The following is a 21,694-nucleotide window of genomic DNA, read 5'->3' as shown; positions in this document are numbered from 1 at the left end:
GAATTTTTTTAATAGAAGTAATTTACAAATCTGTTTAACTTTCTGGAACCAGTTGATTAAAAAAAAAAGAAAAAAACGTTTTTCACCGGGGTACCCCTTTAATCCATAAAGTGACTATTTAGACAGACGTGTGGCCAGACATAGTACATGTTTTTCGGTTATTTACGTGTATTATTTAGACATTATGTAAATGACTACATTTCCTCATGGAGAAGCTATTGCGATGTAAATGATTAGTGATCAGCAGCTTTCCCAAGAAAATGGACCTGACTTAACATTTCAATAGATCAGTAATTGTGGTGATTTCTATTGTGCCAACTTTAATGATAAAGAAGGTTTTTCTTTTGTTCTAGATCGGACCCTGGAATTACAGCCTATGTAATTCCCGTAGTTCAGCTGAAGTTCTAGGTTTAGTTGTGAATTCTAAGGCTTCAGATGAAAATGTTTCTCCAATTGTTGTAAATGCCCATATGAACCAAGACATAAACCAGTATCCCAACCCCATGGTCATCTACGTCTCGGTGAGTCAAGGAATGATGCCGGTCACTGGAGCAAAGGTCACGGCAATAATTGAACCTGTCACTGGACCAATAGTCACCCTAGAGCTTCTGGACAATGGGGCAGGTAATTGCTGTTAGAATTGCCTATTTTTTGTTATGTATTACAATTTCACTGCTTCACTACTAAGTCTGACAAATCTGATGGTTTTAATTTTACTACTAATACTTGTAAAAAATAAGTATGACCATGTCCACACAAAACTGAACCGCAAAGTTGTTCTTTGGGGGCTGGTCTTCTGAAACGTGCCACCTTCTATCTATACAGAACATGTGCATGTCCACATTTATTTCCATGGTAAAAAAAAAGTGTCTTTCCTCTTTCCTTAGCATATCCTGAGATAAGTGATGTGAGATGACCAGCTATGAAAAAAACATGATTTTTCTATACTCTGGTGAGAGTTCTTTATGCTATCAGTGTTAAAAGAGTACTCCACCCCTAGACATCTTATCCCCTATACAAAGGATGAAGAATAAGATGTCCCACAGATGGGACCCCCACGATTAGTGGTGAGCAGCAGGGGCCGTATTCGAATTTGTGATATATTGCGAATATATGGACGAACATTCGTCCTATGTTGGCGAAATTTGCATATTCGCTATGTTCGTTCCCTTTTTTTCCCCAAGCGAAAATTCATAATGAAATTTGCAAAGTGCGCATTTGTGATTATATCTTTCACCTAAAAGAAGGGAGGGATCAGTGTCCTCTGGAAGGGCCGATATTCACATATGCTAAATATTCGCGCTCAACACCGACTCACACAGTAAATAATATTGGCGCTTTCTTTGGACCAAAAAAAATGAATATTCCTCATTACGTATATACATCGCTATATTCTAAATATTCGGAAAATCGCAAAGTGCCGATATTCGCGGTAAAAATTAGCATTTCGAATATTCACGCTCAACACTACCCATGATCTATGTGCAGCACCCGGCATTCATTTAGAACGCTGGATGCTGGCGGCAGGAATTGTGATATCACGGCCACACCCTCTCGTGACATTACACCAACTCCCTCAATGCAAGTCTATGTGAGGGGACATGACAGCCGTGACATCATGAAGGGGCGTGGCCATGATATCACATTCCCCGCCAACTTCACCCAGCGTTCGGAACAAAATGTTCCAAATTCTGGGGCAGCGGAGTACACCTTTAATATGTAAAAATATGTAACAACCCAGTTGCCTTGATGGGAACTGAGGCCTGTTGTGAGAAACTGTATTCTTTAAAGGGGCTATTTCAAGTTATGACCTATCCACAGGATAGGTGCTAAGAATGGGGTCCAATCTCTGAGGCCAAGGGAGTAGGTGCCATTGGGGCCGACCATGCACCTTCTATGGGGCCCTTGGAGAAAAGAAGTCCTGTCCTGGTTTGTTATATTCCATTTTACTATTGATAAACTGTGCAGGACTCCTATCTCCAGAAAACTGAATTTACAAAAAGTTAATGGAGGAGGGTATAGACATGAGGTTTATGCAAAATATGGAAAAATATACACCTGGCCCTTCTGTCCTGGGGTTACATTAGACACTATTATAGGAGGCCCATATTGATATTTGCTATGGGTCCCCTTTCTTCTATGCAAGCCACTGACCATTACCACTACAGATGACAACAATTGAGGACCGAGTCCCCTGGAGAGTAAAGCAGCCTTTAAGCCTGCATTCTGCTGCTCAGTTCACTTGCTATACGAACGCTGAAGATTAGAGAGGACTGTACTACTTCATCAGTCCTATAGAGGGCAGATAAGTGCATTATCAGCATCCACTTCGTTCACATGGGGACAGGAGACCTCTGCTCTCATGAGGTTCCCAGAGGTCAGACCCCACCAATCAGATACGGAACATTTGCATATTGGTAACATTACACATACAAGACATATTATTGTACAACACAGAGAAACACAGCCGCAATCCTAGTCAGAGTGGGTCCCTAAACTGATACTGGCATAGCGCCGGGCAGCGACCACTGCCTCCGAGACACCATGCCCACAGGGGGAGTGACCCAGTGGCCACACCTGGCTCTGGGCTACACCACCCCACAGACACAGCATCGTAGAAACAAAGGCCGCCACAGAGAACCACACCAGTGTGAACACCTACCATGTGCTCCCTGCCAGAGGGCTGGGAGAATGTTAGGAGGAAAACCTTATGCAGTCTCCTGCTAGGTAAAGATGCCTGGGCCAAATGGGTGGATTGAACTGCTGGCCATGGAAGAAGGGAGAGACTAAAATTTTACAACACATGGAGAAACACAGCCGCACATCCTGGCCACTGGGTCGTTTCCCCTGTGGGCTTGGTGTCTCGGAGGCAGTTGTGGCTGCCTGGCGCTATGCCAGTGTCAGGTTCAGGACTCACTCTGACTAGCCTCGACGTGGCTTGTACTTTTTGATCAAAATGTATAATAACAACCTGTTAGTTTTTGAAATTATGCTGAGAAGCAATTAGATCAAAATAAAAACGGTGGATGTGCGGCTGTGTTTCTCTATGTGTTGTACAAGACGTATTATTAATAAGGACTATTTGGTTATTTGTGGCAGTGATATCAATGGACCCTAATGGAAAATGATGGCTCCAAAGTCAGTTCCAAATATAGTTGTCTTCAGCTGGATCTATTAATATCCTTTTAGAGCCACCAGAGGATATAATACTGGGCCAGTCTACACCAACTTTTAAAAACTCCTTTGATCCAAACTGTAGTGCCTGCTGTAGACTGTATTCACACTATCTTAGTGCCAGTAGACTACCTATGGTCCTACTTGCAGTGTCCTGGATCATAATGAAAGAAAATAGAAACAATAGTAGACGTTCAGTGTTTCCTGAAGGACAAAATAAAATTCCATTAAAAATTTGTATTTTGTTAAATTATATTACATCTCACTTGTATTGACAACAGCTAGCCTCTCTGGGGATGGATTTTTCAGATTATATGGAAAACCATTGAATGTATATAAGAGTAATATGTTACTTTTAACAAACTTTCTTATAATAGTAACAATGGGAATTGAAAACATGAAAAACTAAGATACAAACCGATGTCATTAAATATCTTGTTCTCTTTTCAGGCTCTGATATCATCAAGAACGATGGCGTCTATTCAAAATACTTCATACAGTTCTCAGCCAATGGAAGATACAGCTTAAAAGTTCGAGTTGAAAACAATAAAAAGGGTAAAAGTCGATTGGCCCTTCCCAAGAACCGTGCGCTCTATGTCCCAGGATTTATTGTAAATGGTAAGAAACATTTAAAATGATATATTACCAAATTATTTCACACTAATTTAAAGGGGTTATTCGAATAAAAAAAAAATCCTATCAATTGGCTCCAGAAAGTTAAACAGATTTGTAATTTACTTCTATTAATTATTTTCAATTCTTCCAGTACTGATCAGCTGCTGAAGTTGAGTTGTTCTTTTCTGCCTGACCACAGTGCTCTCTGCTGACACCTCTGTCAAGCAATTCCCACAAGCAAATCCCCATAGCAAACCTATCCTGCTCTGGACAGTTCCTGAGATAGACAGAGGTGTCAGCAGAGAGCACAGTGGTCAGACAGAAAAGAACAACTCAACTTTAGCATCTGATAAGTACTGGTAGGATTAAGATTTGTTTAATAGAAGTAAATTACAAATCTGTTTAACTTTCTGGAGCCAGTTGTTATGAAAAAAAATTGTTTTTTAATGGGATATCCCTTTAACTGTTTTAACCTGTTGGGGACAGAGGGCGTACAGTTACGCTCTTGCATGCTGGTAATTAAGGACAGAATGCGTACCTGTACGCCCTCTGCATTTCCAATCACCGCCGCTCTCTGGGTGGTGATCAGAATGGGATGCCTGCTGAAATCATTCAGCAGGCATCCTGTGACATCGCCCAGGGGGTCCTGAGATCCCCCCATAACCGAGATTGTTGTGATTGGATTGGACGGTCGATTCTGACCGTTTAATGAAAGCTTTTCCGGGTGGCTGCTGCAGGATGTTGGAGCGACAATTGTGTGACCAGCGGCGAGGATGATCGGTGGGGGCAGGCCACAGTAAGAAGATCGCTGGTAAGTGATCTTCAACTGTGGCCCTCAAGAAGTTGCAAAACTGCAACTCCCAGCATGCCTGGACAGCTGGGAGTTGTAGTTTTGCAACAGCTGGAGGTTTGCGCACTCCTCCCCCCCCCCCCCCCCCCCCCCACACGGTCAGGGGTTTACAGTAAGTTTCTGGGTGCAAGTTTGAGCTGCTGCAAATTTACTGTCACGATGCCGGCTGGCAGGTAGTGGATCCTCTGTGCCAGAGAGGGATTGGCGTGGACCGTGCTAGTGGACCGGTTCTAAGCCACTACTGGTTTTCACCAGAGCCCGCCGCAAAGCGGGATGGTCTTGCTGCGGCGGTAGTGACCAGGTCGTATCCACTAGCAACGGCTCACCTCTCTGGCTGCTGAAGATAGGCGCGGTACAAGGGAGTAGGCAAAAGCAAGGTCGGACGTAGCAGAAGGTCGGGGCAGGCAGCAAGGATCGTAGTCAGGGGCAACGGCAGAAGGTCTGGAAACACAGGCAAGGAACACACAAGGAACGCTTTCACTGGCACTAAGGCAACAAGATCCGGCAAGGGAGTGCAGGGGAAGTGAGGTGATATAGGGAAGTGCACAGGTGAACACACTAATTGGAACCACTGCGCCAATCAGCGGCGCAGTGGCCCTTTAAATCGCAGAGACCCGGCGCGCGCGCGCCCTAGGGAGCGGGGCCGCGCGCGCCGGGACAGAACAGACGGAGAGCGAGTCAGGTAGGGGAGCCGGGGTGCGCATCGCGAGCGGGCGCTACCCGCATCGCGAATCGCATCCCGGCTGGCAGCGGAATCGCAGCGCCCCGGGTCAGAGGATGTGACCGGAGCGCTGCCGCGGGGAGAGTGAAGCGAGCGCTCCGGGGAGGAGCGGGGACCCGGAGCGCTCGGCGTAACAGTACCCCCCCCCTTGGGTCTCCCCCTCTTCTTAGAGCCTGAGAACCTGAGGAGCAGACTTTTGTCTAGGATGTTGTCCTCAGGTTCCCAGGATCTCTCTTCAGGACCACAACCCTCCCAGTCCACTAAAAAAAAAATTTTCCCTCTGACCTTTTTGGCAGCTAAAATTTCTTTGACCGAGAAGATGTCCGAGGAGCCGGAAACAGGAGTGGGAGGAACAGATTTGGGAGAAAAACGGTTGAGGATGAGTGGTTTGAGAAGAGAGACGTGAAAGGCATTAGGGATACGAAGAGAGGGAGGAAGAAGAAGTTTATAAGAGACAGGATTAATTTGACACAAAATTTTGAAAGGACCAAGATAGCGTGGTCCCAACTTGTAGCTAGGGACACGGAAGCGGACATATTTAGCGGAGAGCCATACCTTGTCTCCAGGGGAAAAAACGGGGGGAGCTCTTCTTTTCTTATCCGCGAACTTCTTCATGCGTGATGAAGCCTGTAAGAGAGAATTTTGGGTCTCTCTCCATATGATGGAAAGGTCACGAGAAATTTCATCCACAGCGGGCAGACCAGAGGGCAAGGGAGTAGGGAGGGGGGGAAGAGGGTGACGGCCGTACACCACGAAAAATGGGGATTTGGAGGAAGACTCAGAGACCCTGAAGTTATACGAGAATTCGGCCCATGGGAGGAGATCTGCCCAGTCATCCTGGCGGGAGGAAACAAAATGTCGCAAATAATCACCCAAGATCTGGTTAATCCTTTCTACTTGTCCATTGGACTGGGGATGATATGCAGAAGAAAAATTTAATTTAATCTTGAGTTGTTTACAGAGAGCCCTCCAGAATTTAGACACGAATTGGACGCCTCTATCCGAGACAATCTGCGTAGGCAACCCGTGAAGACGAAAAATGTGTACAAAAAATTGTTTAGCCAACTGAGGCGCAGAAGGAAGACCAGGAAGAGGGATGAAATGTGCCATTTTGGAGAATCGATCAACGACCACCCAAATAACAGTGTTGCCACGGGAAGGGGGTAAATCAGTAATAAAATCCATACCAATCAGAGACCAAGGCTGTTCGGGGACAGGCAGAGGATGAAGAAAACCAGCGGGCTTCTGGCGAGGAGTCTTATCCCGGGCACAGATAGTGCAGGCTCGCACAAAGTCCACAACATCCATCTCCAGAGTCGGCCACCAATAGAAGCGGGAGATGAGTTGCACAGATTTCTTGATACCCGCATGACCTGCGAGATGGGAGGAGTGACCCCATTTGAGGATTCCGAGGCGTTGGCGAGGAGAAACAAAGGTCTTTCCTGGAGGAGTCTGCCTGATGGAGGCAGGAGAAGTGGAGATCAGGCAGTCAGGTGGAATGATGTGTTGCGGAGAGAGTTCAACTTCTGAGGCATCCGAGGAACGAGAGAGAGCATCGGCCCTAATGTTCTTATCGGCAGGACGAAAGTGAATCTCAAAATTAAATCGGGCAAAGAACAGAGACCACCGGGCCTGGCGAGGATTCAGCCGTTGGGCAGACTGGAGGTAGGAGAGGTTCTTGTGGTCGGTGTAGATAATAACAGGAGAACTTGATCCCTCCAGCAGATGCCTCCATTCCTCAAGTGCTAATTTAATGGCTAGAAGCTCTCGATCCCCGATGGAGTAGTTCCTCTCCGCTGGAGAGAAGGTCCTAGAGAAAAAACCACAAGTGACAGCATGCCCGGAAGAATTTTTTTGTAGAAGAACAGCTCCAGCTCCCACTGAGGAGGCATCAACCTCCAATAGGAAGGGTTTGGAAGGGTCAGGTCTGGAGAGGACGGGAGCCGAAGAAAAGGCAGACTTGAGTCGTTTAAAGGCGTCTTCTGCTTGAGGAGGCCAGGACTTGGGATCAGCATTTTTTTTGGTTAAAGCCACGATAGGAGCCACAATGGTAGAAAAATGTGGAATAAATTGCCTGTAATAATTGGCGAACCCCAAAAAGCGTTGGATAGCACGGAGTCCGGAGGGGCGTGGCCAATCTAAGACGGCAGAGAGTTTGTCTGGATCCATCTGTAGTCCCTGGCCAGAGACCAAATATCCTAGAAAAGGAAGAGATTGGCATTCAAACAGACATTTCTCAATTTTGGCATAGAGTTGGTTGTCACGAAGTCTCTGAAGAACCATACGGACATGCTGGCGGTGTTCTTCTAGATTGGCAGAAAAAATTAGGATATCGTCCAGATATACAACAACACAGGAGTATAACAGATCACGAAAAATTTCATTGACAAAGTCTTGGAAGACGGCAGGGGCGTTGCACAGTCCAAAGGGCATGACCAGATACTCAAAGTGTCCATCTCTGGTGTTAAATGCCGTTTTCCACTCGTCCCCCTCTCTGATGCGGATGAGGTTATAGGCGCCTCTTAAGTCCAATTTAGTGAAGATGTGGGCACCTTGGAGGCGATCAAAGAGTTCAGAGATGAGGGGTAAGGGGTAGCGGTTCTTAACCGTGATTTTATTAAGACCGCGGTAGTCAATGCAAGGACGTAGGGAGCCATCTTTTTTGGACACAAAGAAAAATCCGGCTCCGGCAGGAGAGGAGGATTTACGGATAAAGCCCTTTTTTAGATTCTCCTGGACGTATTCGGACATGGCAAGAGTCTCTGGGGCAGAGAGAGGATAAATTCTGCCCCGGGGTGGAGTAGTGCCCGGGAGGAGGTCGATAGGGCAATCATAAGGCCTGTGAGGAGGTAGAGTCTCAGCTTGTTTTTTGCAGAAAACATCCGCGAAGTCCATATAGGCCTTAGGGAGACCGGTTACTGGAGGAACCACAGAGTTACGGCAAGGGTTACTGGGAACCGGTTTTAGACAGTTCTTGGAACAAGAGGACCCCCAACTCTTGATCTCCCCAGTGGACCAATCCAGGGTAGGGGAATGAAGTTGAAGCCAGGGAAGTCCAAGGAGAATTTCCGAGGTGCAATTGGGGAGGACCAAAAGTTCAATCCTCTCATGATGAGATCCGATGCTCATAAGAAGGGGCTCCGTGCGGAAACGTATGGTACAGTCCAATCTTTCATTATTTACACAATTGATGTAGAGGGGTCTGGCGAGACTGGTCACCGGGATGTTGAACCTGTTGACGAGAGAGGCCAAAATAAAATTTCCTGCAGATCCAGAGTCCAAGAAGGCCACTGTAGAGAAGGAGAAGGCAGAGGCAGACATCCGCACAGGCACAGTAAGACGTGGAGAAGCAGAGTAGACATCAAGGACTGTCTCACTTTTGTGCGGAGTCAGCGTACGTCTTTCCAGGCGGGGAGGACGGATAGGACAATCTCTCAGGAAGTGTTCGGTACTAGCACAGTACAGGCAGAGGTTCTCCATACGGCGTCGTGTCCTCTCTTGAGGTGTCAGGCGAGACCGGTCGACCTGCATAGCCTCCACGGCGGGAGGCACAGGAACAGATTGCAGGGGACCAGAGGAGAGAGGAGCCGAGGAGAAGAAACGCCTCGTGCGAACAGAGTCCATATCTTGGCGGAGTTCCTGACGCCTTTCGGAAAAACGCATGTCAATGCGAGTGGCTAGGTGAATAAGTTCATGTAGATTAGCAGGAATTTCTCGTGCGGCCAGAACATCTTTAATGTTGCTGGATAGGCCTTTTTTGAAGGTCGCGCAGAGGGCCTCATTATTCCAGGACAATTCTGAAGCAAGAGTACGGAATTGTACGGCATACTCGCCAACGGAAGAATTACCCTGGACCAGGTTCAACAGGGCAGTCTCAGCAGAAGAGGCTCGGGCAGGTTCCTCAAAGACACTTCGGATTTCCGAGAAGAAGGAGTGTACAGAGGCAGTGACGGGGTCATGGCGGTCCCAGAGCGGTGTGGCCCATGACAGGGCTTTTCCGGACAGAAGGCTGACTACGAAAGCCACCTTAGACCTTTCAGTGGGAAATAGGTCCGACATCATCTCCAGATGCAGGGAACATTGGGAAAGAAAGCCACGGCAAAACTTAGAGTCCCCATCAAATTTATCCGGCAAGGATAAGCGTATGCCAGGAGCGGCCACTCGCTGCGGAGGAGGTGCAGGAGCTGGCGGAGGAGATGACTGCTGAAGCTGTGGTAGTAACTGTTGTAGCATAACGGTCAGTTGAGACAGCTGTTGGCCTTGTTGCGCTATCTGTTGTGACTGCTGGGCGACCACCGTGGTGAGGTCAGCGACAACTGGCAGAGGAACTTCAGCGGGATCCATGGCCGGATCTACTGTCACGATGCCGGCTGGCAGGTAGTGGATCCTCTGTGCCAGAGAGGGATTGGCGTGGACCGTGCTAGTGGACCGGTTCTAAGCCACTACTGGTTTTCACCAGAGCCCGCCGCAAAGCGGGATGGTCTTGCTGCGGCGGTAGTGACCAGGTCGTATCCACTAGCAACGGCTCACCTCTCTGGCTGCTGAAGATAGGCGCGGTACAAGGGAGTAGGCAAAAGCAAGGTCGGACGTAGCAGAAGGTCGGGGCAGGCAGCAAGGATCGTAGTCAGGGGCAACGGCAGAAGGTCTGGAAACACAGGCAAGGAACACACAAGGAACGCTTTCACTGGCACTAAGGCAACAAGATCCGGCAAGGGAGTGCAGGGGAAGTGAGGTGATATAGGGAAGTGCACAGGTGAACACACTAATTGGAACCACTGCGCCAATCAGCGGCGCAGTGGCCCTTTAAATCGCAGAGACCCGGCGCGCGCGCGCCCTAGGGAGCGGGGCCGCGCGCGCCGGGACAGAACAGACGGAGAGCGAGTCAGGTAGGGGAGCCGGGGTGCGCATCGCGAGCGGGCGCTACCCGCATCGCGAATCGCATCCCGGCTGGCAGCGGAATCGCAGCGCCCCGGGTCAGAGGATGTGACCGGAGCGCTGCCGCGGGGAGAGTGAAGCGAGCGCTCCGGGGAGGAGCGGGGACCCGGAGCGCTCGGCGTAACATTTACTGCTGCTCCCAGCGGGAAACTCGCCGTAAACCCCTGTCCGTGTTGAATGTACCCTAAAAACACTACACTACACTTACATGAAATAAAGAGTAAAACACTACATACACACACCCTAACAACCCCCCCCCCCCAATAAAAAATTTTAAATGCATTGTACGCCACTGTTTCCTAAATGGAGCCTCCAGCTGCTGCAAAACAACAATTCTCAGTATTGGCAGACAGCCATTTACTGTCCAGGCGTGCTGGGAGTTTTGCAACAGCTGGAGGCACATGTTTGGGTATTTGTGGTTCAGGAGGCAAGCGCCATGCTTGCATCCGGGTCCGCCCCCATGCAAATACCTAATTTAGGCCTCAAATACGCATGGCGCTCTCACTTCAGGGCCCTGTCTTATTTCAAGGTTTAGTGCCACATATGGGGTATTTCCGTACTCGGGAGAAATTGCTTTACAAATTTTGTGGGGTATTTTCTAATTTTACCACTTATGAAAAGGAAAAGTTGGGGGCTACACCAGAATGTTAGTGTAAAAAAAAATTTACACTAACATGCTGGTGTTGCCCCCAATACTTTTAATTTTCACAAGAGGTAAAAGGAGAAAAAGACCCCCAAAATTTGTAATGCAAATTCTCCTGAGTATGGAAATATCCCACATGGACGTATAAGGCTCTGCAGGCGCACTATGTACATTTGAATAGTAATGAGCGGCAGGGGACATAATCGAATTTGCAATATTTAACGAATATATTGACAATGTTTGTGAAATTCGCATATTAGCAATGTTCGTTCACTTTTTTTTCCATGCAAAAACAAACATTTGCATAAAAATTTGCATGTGAAAAGAAAAACAAAACAAAAAAGAATATTCATCATTATGAATATATAGCACTTTATTCTAAATATTCGCGAAATCACGAAGTGACGATATTTGCAATAAAAATTTGCATTACAAATATTCGTGCTCAACACACATTTGAGACCTAAAGTGGGGATTTGTACAGGGGTGGCTGATTTTACAGCGGTTCTGACATAAACGCAAAAGGAAAACACCAACATGTGACCCCATTTTGGAAAAAACACCCCTCAAGGAACATAACAAGGGGTACAGGTGTTTCACGTCCAACTTTAATGAAAATTCGTCAAACTTCTGTGGGGTGTTAAAGCTCACTATACCCCTTGTTACGTTCCTTGAGGGGTGTTGTTTCCAAAATGGGGTCATATGTGGGTGTTTTCCTTTTGCATTTATGTCAGAACTGCTGTAAAATCAGCCACCCCTGTGCAAATCACCAATTTAGGCCTCAAATGTACATAGTGTGCTCTCACTCCTGAGCCTTGTTGTGCACCTGCAGAGAATTTTACACCCACATATGGGGTATTTCCGTACTCAGGAGAGATTGGGTCACAAATGTTGGGGGTCTTTTTCATCTATTATCCCTTGTGAAAATGAAAAATTTGGGGTAACACCAGTATTTCAGTGAAAAAAATCAAATTTTTCATTTTCATGTCCTACTTTAATGAAAATTTGTCAAAATGAAAAATTAGATTTTTTTCACCGAAATGCTGGTTTTACCCCAAATTTTTCATTTTCACATGAGATAATAGATGAAAAAGTCCCCCAAAATTTGTAACACCATTTCTTCTGAGTAAGAAAATACCCCATATGTAGATGTAAAGTGCTCTGCTGGCGAGATACAGTTCTCAGCTGCTCTTCTCTTCTGATTGCTTCTGCTAAGACTATAGCTCGGAGCAGATCCTGCACACTTAGACAATCACTAGCTAAGATAGCACATTACTGCAGCCAGTAATTGACTGACGAGGCAGGTCCTTCTTTGAGCTCTTATGTCGGAAGCCGGCAGAAGAGATGAGTGACTGGGGACCATGAATGGGAGCAGCAGGGAGACTAGCGGGCAACTTGAGTTGGTAAATATTGTTTGTTTTTTCATTTCCCTTCAGCCACAGCAATATGTAAATCGTTTGGCCCACACTAGAATACCCTTTTAAAGGGAAACTGACAAGAAGGTCAACCACACCAAAAACTAAATATATATATATAGGCTTATAGTATGGGTAACCATCTTTAAAACATGGTATCATTCACCTGAATCTGTTAAGCCATTGCAGAGTTCTAAAGTAAAGATAAAGTAATGCAGAGATTTAGCAATAAGGGCTTTCCTCCTTCTGCTGCTGATGAAGGGAGGTCACCGTATCACTGCTCCTGCAGCTTCATCTGTGGCTGAGCAGCTGAATCTCTACACCCGGAAATGTCTGGTGATTTAGACACATTTCCGTAGATACAGCAGCAGGAACAGTGACTGTCTCATCACCCGGCTGCTGAGAGCTACGTCACCAGAAGAAGGAGTGAATATTAATGATGGAGTAGGTGGAACGGGTGGGAGATGGTGCTGTGATCATTTAAACGTGGGTCACCCACACTATAAGTCTCTAATTTCAGCATTAGTTTAAGTTTTCCTTTCAATGCCCAGTAGAGATGAGCAAACTGAACACGGTTTTGGTCAGAAGTTTGCTTAATGTTTGGTTCTGCACAAAGGTGGAAGGATTACATAACCTCATGTTAGCCCATAATACCTTGCAAACAGCTCTTCTGAGTGATCAGAAGGTAGTTTAGGGGTAATGTTGTAAAATCCCCTATAAAAACCTATGAATATATCTTCAGCAGCCATTTTAGCAAGTGTGAGAAGAAGATCTCTGTGAGGGACAGTGATCAGTAAATAACATAACAATTCTAGTTAAAGCAGCAGAGAGTGTTCTGCATCTGTTCTTTTAGTGTAAAATATGTATTTGTGGTATGCTATTTGCAAAAAAAAGCAGTACATAGAGGGTTTGTGTCACTTTCTAGGATGCCAATCCTGTTGTCGCTATTCTAATGGCATAATTGTTTAACAGCTTGTAAAAAAAAAACTCTGCATTTTTACTCTCAATTTTCAAAACCAGTTGCTACTCTCAAAAATATAATTTTTGGACCACTTGGAAAAAGCGAATGCTTCTTCCGATACCTCGGTTTGCATATAAACACCGTCAGGCATCTGCCAACAAAAATATTTTTGGAACTTTTTTTTTATTTTAAAGAGCATAAAAATCTATTTAATTAGCTTTGCCTGAAAAATTGCTCCGAAGAACATAGGCTCCTAGGTGACTCAACAGTGTTTTAGAGGGCTTTTAGGGCTACTGGTGAAATACAAGTTCGGACTGAACTAATTCAGTTCAAACCAATTTTTTTGGCAACCTGGTGAAACCAAACTTTTGAAAAGTTCACTCATCTTTAGAGCCCAGTAAGCAATCAGTAACCAATATCAGATCAGTTATAAAATACACCTGACCTTAAATCTAAATACTTGCCCAAAGGGTCAAGGCAACAAGCCCTCTCTGAAAATAGGATTCAGTGGGGAAAATAAGTATTTAGTCAGCCACTAATTGTGCAAGTTCTCCCACTTAAAAGGATGACAGAGGCCTATAATTTTCATCATAGGTATACTTCAACTATGAGAAACAGAATGGGGGAAAGAATACAGGAAATCAAATTGTAGGATTTCTAATTGGTAAATTCCTCTGCAAAATAAGTATTTGGTCACCTACAAACAAGCAAGATTTCTGGCTCTCACAGACCTGTAACTTCTTCTTTAAGAGTCTCCTCTGTCCTCCACTTGTTACCTGTATTAATGGCTCCTGTTTGAACTTGTTATCAGTATAAAAACACCTGTCCACAACCTCAAACAGTCACACTCCAAACTCCACTATTGCCAAGACCAAAGAGCTGTCGAAGGACACAAGAAACAAAATTGTAGACCTGCACCAGGCTGGGATAATCTCCCTCGATCTGGGGATCACAAGAACGGTGAGCAAAAATTCCAGAACCACATGGGGGACCTAGTGAACGACCTGCAGAGAGCTGGGACCAAAGTAACAAAGGCTACCATCAGTAACACACTACCGCCACCAGGGACTCAAATCATGCAGTGCCAGACGTGTCCCCCTGCTTAAGCCAGTACATGTCTGGGCCCATCTGAAGTTTGCTAGAGAGCATTTGGATGATTGAGAAGAGTATTGGGAGAATGTCATATGGTCAGATGAAACCAAAGTAGAACTTTTTGGTAAAAACCCAACTCATCATGTTTGGAGGAGAAAGAATGCTGAGTTGCATCCAAAGAACATCATTCTTTGGGGCTGTTTTTCTGCCAAGGGACCAGGACAATTGATCCGTGTAAAAGGAAAGAATGGATGGGGCCATGTATCGTGAGATTTTGAGTGAAAACCTCCCTCTATCAGCAAGGGCATTGAAAATTCAACGTGGCTGGGTCTATCAGCATGACAATGATCCCAAACACACCGCCCGTGCGACAAAGAAGTGGCTTCATAAGAAGCATTTCAAGGTCCTAGAGTGGCCTAGCCAGTCTCCACATGTCAACCCCACAGAAAACTTTTGGAGCAAGTTGAAAGTCTGTGTTGCCTAGCGACAGCCCCAAAACATCACTGCTCTAGAGGAGATCTGCATAGTGGAATGGGCCAAAATACCAGCAAAAGTGTGTGAAAACCTTGTGAAGACAGAAAACTTTTGACCTCTGCCATTGCCAACAAATGGGATATAACATAGTATTGAGATGAACTTTTGTTATTGACCAAATATTTTTTCCCTCCATAATTTGCAAATAAATTCTTTAAAAATCAGACAATGTGATTTGATGGATTTTTTTTCTGATTCTGTCTCTCATAGTTGAGGTATACATATCATGAAAATTACAGCCTCTCTCATATTTTTAATTGGGAAAACTTGCACAATTTGTGTCTGACTAAATATTTTTTTCCCCACTGTATCATTGGCTTCTCTCGGCTTCTGTTGGATGCAAAAAATCTGATGGAAGTCATAGGGGTATGACACACTGACCATTTGTTGTAGCCATTGATGGGATTTCCATTTGTGGACAACCACTGATGAGAGCTTGTGATAAGTTACATGTTGAAAGTTAGAGGTACACTTTCACTATAATTGTACCATACCAGTATTACCCCTAAAACGCCAAGCACCATTAAAGATAACTTGTTGATTTGAAACTTCAGAGACTGTGTCAGAATCACAGACATATAACAGAGTCATTTTGGCACTTTATAAATTAAAAATAATCCAATTTTCTTCCTGGAACTCTGTAGGCACTATAGTTATGAACCCTCCACGCAACGAAACTGAAGATGAAGATCTCAGTATTGAAGAATTCAGCAGGACAGCCTCCGGAGGTTCTTTTCTGGTATCTAATGTACCAACAGGTCCTCAACCAGATATTTATAAACCTGATAAAATAAATGATTTGGAGGCAACCATTGTAGATGATAGGATTGTGTTGTCTTGGACAGCGACTGGGGATGATCTGGACCAAGGAAATGGTAAATGATATATTGTTTTTATTATTTAAAAGTAGAAATGTGATAGGTAGAAAGATACATATGAGATAGAGATAGATAGATAGATAGCTAGATAGATATGAGCCATATAGATAGATATGAGATATATAGATAGATATGAAATAGATAGATAGATCTTTGATGAAAATCCTTGCCTGTTCGACTGCTGCCTACACAGAAATCATTCCCTCATTTACAGCTAGAGAGCTCTTCTCTGAAAGCCCAAACCTTAAAGGACAACTGTAGTGGTACACTTTTATATATTCCCGGGCCCGGGCCTCAAAAATAAACAAAATAAACTTTAACTCACCTTCCTACGAGCCCCCGATGGTCTGGCACAGGCCTGTGCCGGAGCATCGGGGGCTCGTAGGAAGGCAAGTTAAAGTTTATTTTGTTTATTTTTGAGGCCCGGGAACGGGAATATATATATATATATATATATATATATATATATATATATATATATATATATATTAAAGTGTTGCACTACAGTTGTCCTTTAAAGGGGCACTCCAATTATTATTATTTTTTTAAATCAACTGGTGCCAGAACATTAAACAGATTTGTAAAACAGCGATAATTGGGATTGGATGGTCAATCAAATCGGAGACCACTGTGCAATGATCTCCAAACTCTGGTCCTCCTGATGTTGCAGAACTAAAGCTCTCAGCATGCCCAGACAGTCCCGGCATGCTGGGAGTTGCATTTCTGCAACATTTGGCCCATCAGATGGTACAGAACTACAACTCCCAGCATGCCTGGACAGTCTTGGCATACTAGGAGTAGTAGTTTTGCAACATCTGGAGAGGCACAGTTTAGAGACCACTCTACAGTGGTCTCCAAACTGTAGACCTCCAGATGTTGCAAAACTACAATTCCCAGCATGCCCAAACTTTCAGGCTTTCAAACTTTCCAGCGGGGTGTAAATGCTCACTGCACCCCTTACATTCCTTGAGGGGTGTAGTTTCCAAAATGGGGTCACATGTTCTGGCACCATGGGGGCTTTGTAAACACATGTGGACCCCGACTTCCATTCCAAACAAATTCTCTCTCCAAAAGCCCAATGGCGCTCCTACTCTTCTGTGACCTATAGTGCACCAGCAGTGCATTTCATGACCATATATGGGGTATTTCCTTACTTGGGAGAAATTGGGCTTCAAATTTTTGGGGCCTTTTTCTCCTATTACCCTATGTGAAAATGAAAAATTTGGGGTAACACCAACATTTTAGGATTAAAAATGGAAAGTCGTCAATCACCTGTAAGGTGCTAAGGCTCACTGTACCCATTGTTACATTCCTTGAGGGGTGTAGTTTCCCAAATTGTTTGCCATGTGTTTTTTTTTTCTTGAAGTTCTGGCACCCTGGGGACTTCCTAAATGCAACATGCCCCCCCCCCCCCCCCCCAAAAAAAAAAAAAAAAAAAATATTGCAATGTTGTGAGCCATGTTGTGCTATACTCAAGTTAAATTGTGTTACAAATTTTGGAGGGATTTTTTTTCTCTTTATTCCATGTAAAATAAATAAAAATGGGGCTACAAGAACATGTTAGTATAAAAATCGGAGATATTGAGTTTTCTCCTCCACATTGCTGCGATTCCGGTGAAACACCTAAAGGGTTAACAAACTTTCTGAATGTCATTTTGAATACTTACAGGGGTGCTATTTTCATAATCAGGTACATCATAGGGGATTTCTCACAGAAAGGTTCCTCAAATTCACTTCAAACTGAACTGGACCCTGAAAATTTCAGATTTAGAATTTTTCATGAAAATGTGGAAAATTGCTACGTTAACCTCTTAAGGACCCATGACGTATGCGTACGTCATGAGTCCCGGTCCTGCGATATAACGCGGGGTCACACGGTGACCCCGCATCATATCGCGGCGGGCCCGGCGTCATAGTGAAGCCGGGACCCGCCTCTAATAGCGCGCGGCACTGATCGTTGTGCCGCGCGCTATTAACCTTTTAGCCGCGCGCTCAAAGCTGAGCCGCGCGGCTAAAAACGAAAGTAAAAGTGCCCGGCTAGCTCAGGGAGCTGTTCAGGATCGCCGTGGTATAATCGCATCATCCCGTACAGCTGTAGCACAGGAGGAGGTCTTCTTACCTTCTCCTCCGCTGTCCGATCGCCGAATGAATGATTCAAGCCTGAGATCCAGGCTTGAGCATTCAATCGCCGAAAACACTGATTGATCCATTCCTATGGAGATGGATCAATCAGTGTAAAAGATCAGTTAATGCAATGTTATAGCCCCCTATAGGAGCTATAATATTGCATAAGAAAAGTGTAAAAAAATCATTAACCCTTTCAATTATCCCTTCCCCTAATAAAAGTTTGAATCACCCGGCATTTCCAAAAATAAAAAAAACATTATGTAAATAATAATAAAAATAAACATATGTGGTATCGCCGCGTGCGGAAATGTCCGATTTATAAAAATATACCGCTTTTTAAACCGCCAATTTTTAAAATTCCAAAGTCCAAAATAGCGCATTTTTGATCACTTTTTATACCACAAAAAAGTGAATAAAAAGTGATCAAAAAGTCTGATCAGAACAAAAATGGTACCGCTAAAAACTTCAGATGACGGCGCAAAAAATGAGTCCACAAACCGCCCTGAACACAGAAAAATAAAAAGTTATAGGGGTCAAAAGATGATCATTTTAAACGTATAAATTTTCCTGCATGTATTCATGATTTTTTTCGGAAGTGATACAAATTCAAACCTATACAAGTAGGGGATCATTTTAACCATATGGACCTACAAAATAAAGATAAGGTATCATTTTTGACAAAAAATGTACTGCGTAAAAACAGAAGCCCCTAAAACTTACAAAATAGTGTTTTTTCATCAATTTTGTCGCACATTGATTTTTTTTCCCGTTTCACCGTAGATTTTTGGGCAAAATGACTAATGTCATTACAAAGTAGAATTAGTGACGCAAAAATTAAGCCATTATATATAATTTCAGGTGAAAATTTTTAAGAGTTATGATTTTTTAAAGTTAAGGAGGAAAAATTGAAAATGAAAAAACGGAAAAAGCCCGGGTCCTTAAGGGGTTAATTTGAAGCCCTCTGGTGTCTGCAAAAAGTAAAAACATGATAACTTTATGATGACATATTGTATATGTGAATCAATATATAATTTATTTGGAATGTCCATTTTCCTTACAAGCAGAGAGTTTCAAAGTTAGAAAAATGCTATATTTTCGAAGAAATGATGCAAAAATTACCACTATGATAAAGTAGAAGGTCAGATTTGCAAAAAATGCTCCTGTCCTTAGGGTCAAAATGGGCTCTGTCCCCAAGGGGCTAAAAAATCTTAACCCTTCCAGTACTTTTCAGCTGCTGTATGTTCCACAGGAAGTTCTTTTCTTTTTGAATTTCTATTCTGTCTGACCACAGTGCTCTCTGCTGACACCTCTGTCCATGTCAGGAACTGTCCAGAGCAGGAGCAAATCCCCATAGCAAACCTCTCCTGCTCTTAACAGCTGATAAGTACTGGAATTGGTAAGATTTTTAAATAGAAGTAATTTAAAAATATGTTTACATTTTTGGCACCAGTTGATTAAAAGAAAAAAATAGTTTTTCACCAGAGTACCCCTTTAACTCACTGTTCACACTTGTTATTGTCACACTTACTTGTTATGTGCTCCTTAGGCAGCCTGTCTGCCTATCTCCTAGGCCAGAGGAAGAGCACTGCTGTCTTCCCAGGGGGAGAGGGAACCTGCTTCTGCCCTCCTGGCCTCCTAAATATCACCCTCTTTAACCCCTTAAGGACCAGGCCATTTTACACCTTAAGGACCAGAGAGTTTTTTGCAAATCTGACCACTGTCACTTTAAACATTAATAACTCTGGAATGCTTTTACTTATATTTCTGATTCCGAGATTGTTTTTTCGTGACATATTCTACTTTAACATGGTGGTAAAATTTCAAGGTAACTTGTATCCTTTTTTGGTGAAAAATCCCCAAATTTGATGAAAAAAATGAAAATTTTGCATTTTTCTAACTTTGAAGCTCTCTGCTTGTAAGGAAAATGTATATTCAAAATAATTTTTTTTGGTTCACATTTCCAATATGTCTTCTTTATGTTTGCATCATAAAATTTACGTGTTTTTACTTTTGGAAGACACCAGAGGGCTTCAAAGTTCAGCAGCAATTTTGACATTTTTCACAAAATTTTCAAACTCACTATTTTTCAGTGACCAGTTCAGTTTTGAAGTGGATTTGAAGGGTCTTCATCTTAGAAATACCCCATAAATGACCCCATTATAAAAACTGCACCCCCCAAAGTATTCAAAATGACATTCAGTAAGTGTTTTAACCCTTTAGGTGTTTCACAGGAATAGCAGCAAAGTGAAGGAGAAAATTCAAAATCTTAATTTTTTACACTCGCATGTTCTTGTAGACCCAATTTTTGAATTTTTGAAAGGGGTAAAAAGGAGAAAATTTTTACTTGTATTTGAAACCCAATTTCTCTCGAGTAAGCACATACCTCATATGTCTATATAAATTGTTCGGTGAGCGCAGTAGAGGGCTCAGAAGGGAAGGAGCGACAAATGTTTTTTTTGGGGGGGGCATTTCACCTTTAGGAAGCCCCTATGGTGCCAGGACAGCAAAAAAAAAAAAAAAACACATGGCATACCATTTTGGAAACTAGACCCCTCGGGGAACGTAACAAGGGGTTAAGTGAACCTTTATACCCCACAGGTGTTTCACGACTTTTGTATATGTAAAAAATAATTTATTTTTTTTTACCTAAAATGCTTGGTTTCCCAAAAATTTTACATTTTTAAAAAGGGTAATAGCAGAAAATACCCCCCAAAATTTGTAACACAATTTCTCCCGAGTACGGCGATACCCCATATGTGTCCCAAAACTGTTGCCCTGAAATACGACAGGGCTCCAAAGTGAGAGAGCGCCATGCGCATTTGAGGCCTAAATTAGGGATTTGCATAGGGGTGGACATAGGGGTATTCTACGCCAGTGATTCCCAAACAGGGTGCCTCCAGCTGTTGTAAAACTCCCAGCATGCCTGGACAGTCAGTGGCTATCTGGCAATACTGAGAGTCGTTGTTTTGCAACAGCTGGAGGCTCTGTTTTGGAAACAGTGGCGTACCAGACGTTTTTCATTTTTATTGGAGAGGGGAGGGGGGCTGTGTAGGGGTATGTGTATATGTAGTGTTTTTTACTTTTTATTTTATTTTGTGTTAGTGTAGTATAGTGTTTTTAGGGTACAGTCGCACGGGCGGGGGTTCACAGTAGTTTCTCGCTGGCAGTTTGAGCTGTGGCAGAAAATTTGCCGCAGCTCAAACTTGCAGCCGGATACTTACTGTAAATCTCCGCCCATGTGAGTGTACCCTGTACATTCACATTGGAGAGGGGGACATCCAGCTGTTGCAAAACTACAACTCCCAGCATGTACGGTCTATCAGTGCATGCTGGGAGTTGTAGTTTTGCAACAGCTGGATGTTCCTCCCCCCCCTCCCCAATGTGAATGTACAGGGTACACTCACATGGGTGGAGATTTACAGTAAGTATTCGGCTGCAAGTTTGAGCTGCGGCAAATTTTCTGCGGCAGCTCAAACTGCCAGCGAGAAACTACTGTGAACCCCCGCCCGTGCGACTGTAACCTAAAAACCCTAAAAACACTACTGTAACAAACTCAGTGTTTTGTAACCAGTGGGCCTTCAGCTGTTGCAAAAGCTACAACTCCCAGCATGAACAGACAGCGGAAGGGCATGCTGGGACTTGTAGTTATGCAACAGCTGGAGGCATGCTACTTTTGCTGGGGATTGTAGTTATGCAACAGCTGGAGACACACTGGTTTGCTACTTAACTCAGTGTTTCACAACCAGTGT

The 21,694-nt window shown here is 44.0% G+C and overlaps 1 protein-coding gene across 1 annotated transcript in view; it reads left to right on the top strand.

Annotated features, from left to right (window-relative positions):
• Positions 1 to 21,694, top strand: part of LOC130275353 (calcium-activated chloride channel regulator 1-like) — a 108,186-nt gene that overhangs the window by 82,958 nt on the left and 3,534 nt on the right. The window contains exons 11-13 of the mRNA XM_056523226.1: positions 354 to 624; positions 3,625 to 3,792; positions 15,585 to 15,815. Coding sequence (XP_056379201.1) covers positions 354 to 624; positions 3,625 to 3,792; positions 15,585 to 15,815 — 670 coding nt within the window. The remainder of the gene's footprint in view (positions 1 to 353; positions 625 to 3,624; positions 3,793 to 15,584; positions 15,816 to 21,694) is intronic.

Source organism: Hyla sarda, chromosome 6, assembly GCF_029499605.1.
Source record: "Hyla sarda isolate aHylSar1 chromosome 6, aHylSar1.hap1, whole genome shotgun sequence".
In the NCBI taxonomy this organism is placed as follows: domain Eukaryota; kingdom Metazoa; phylum Chordata; class Amphibia; order Anura; family Hylidae; genus Hyla; species Hyla sarda.
Note: the sequence above shows the minus strand (reverse complement) of the source record. Positions and strands in the feature narration are given on the sequence as shown.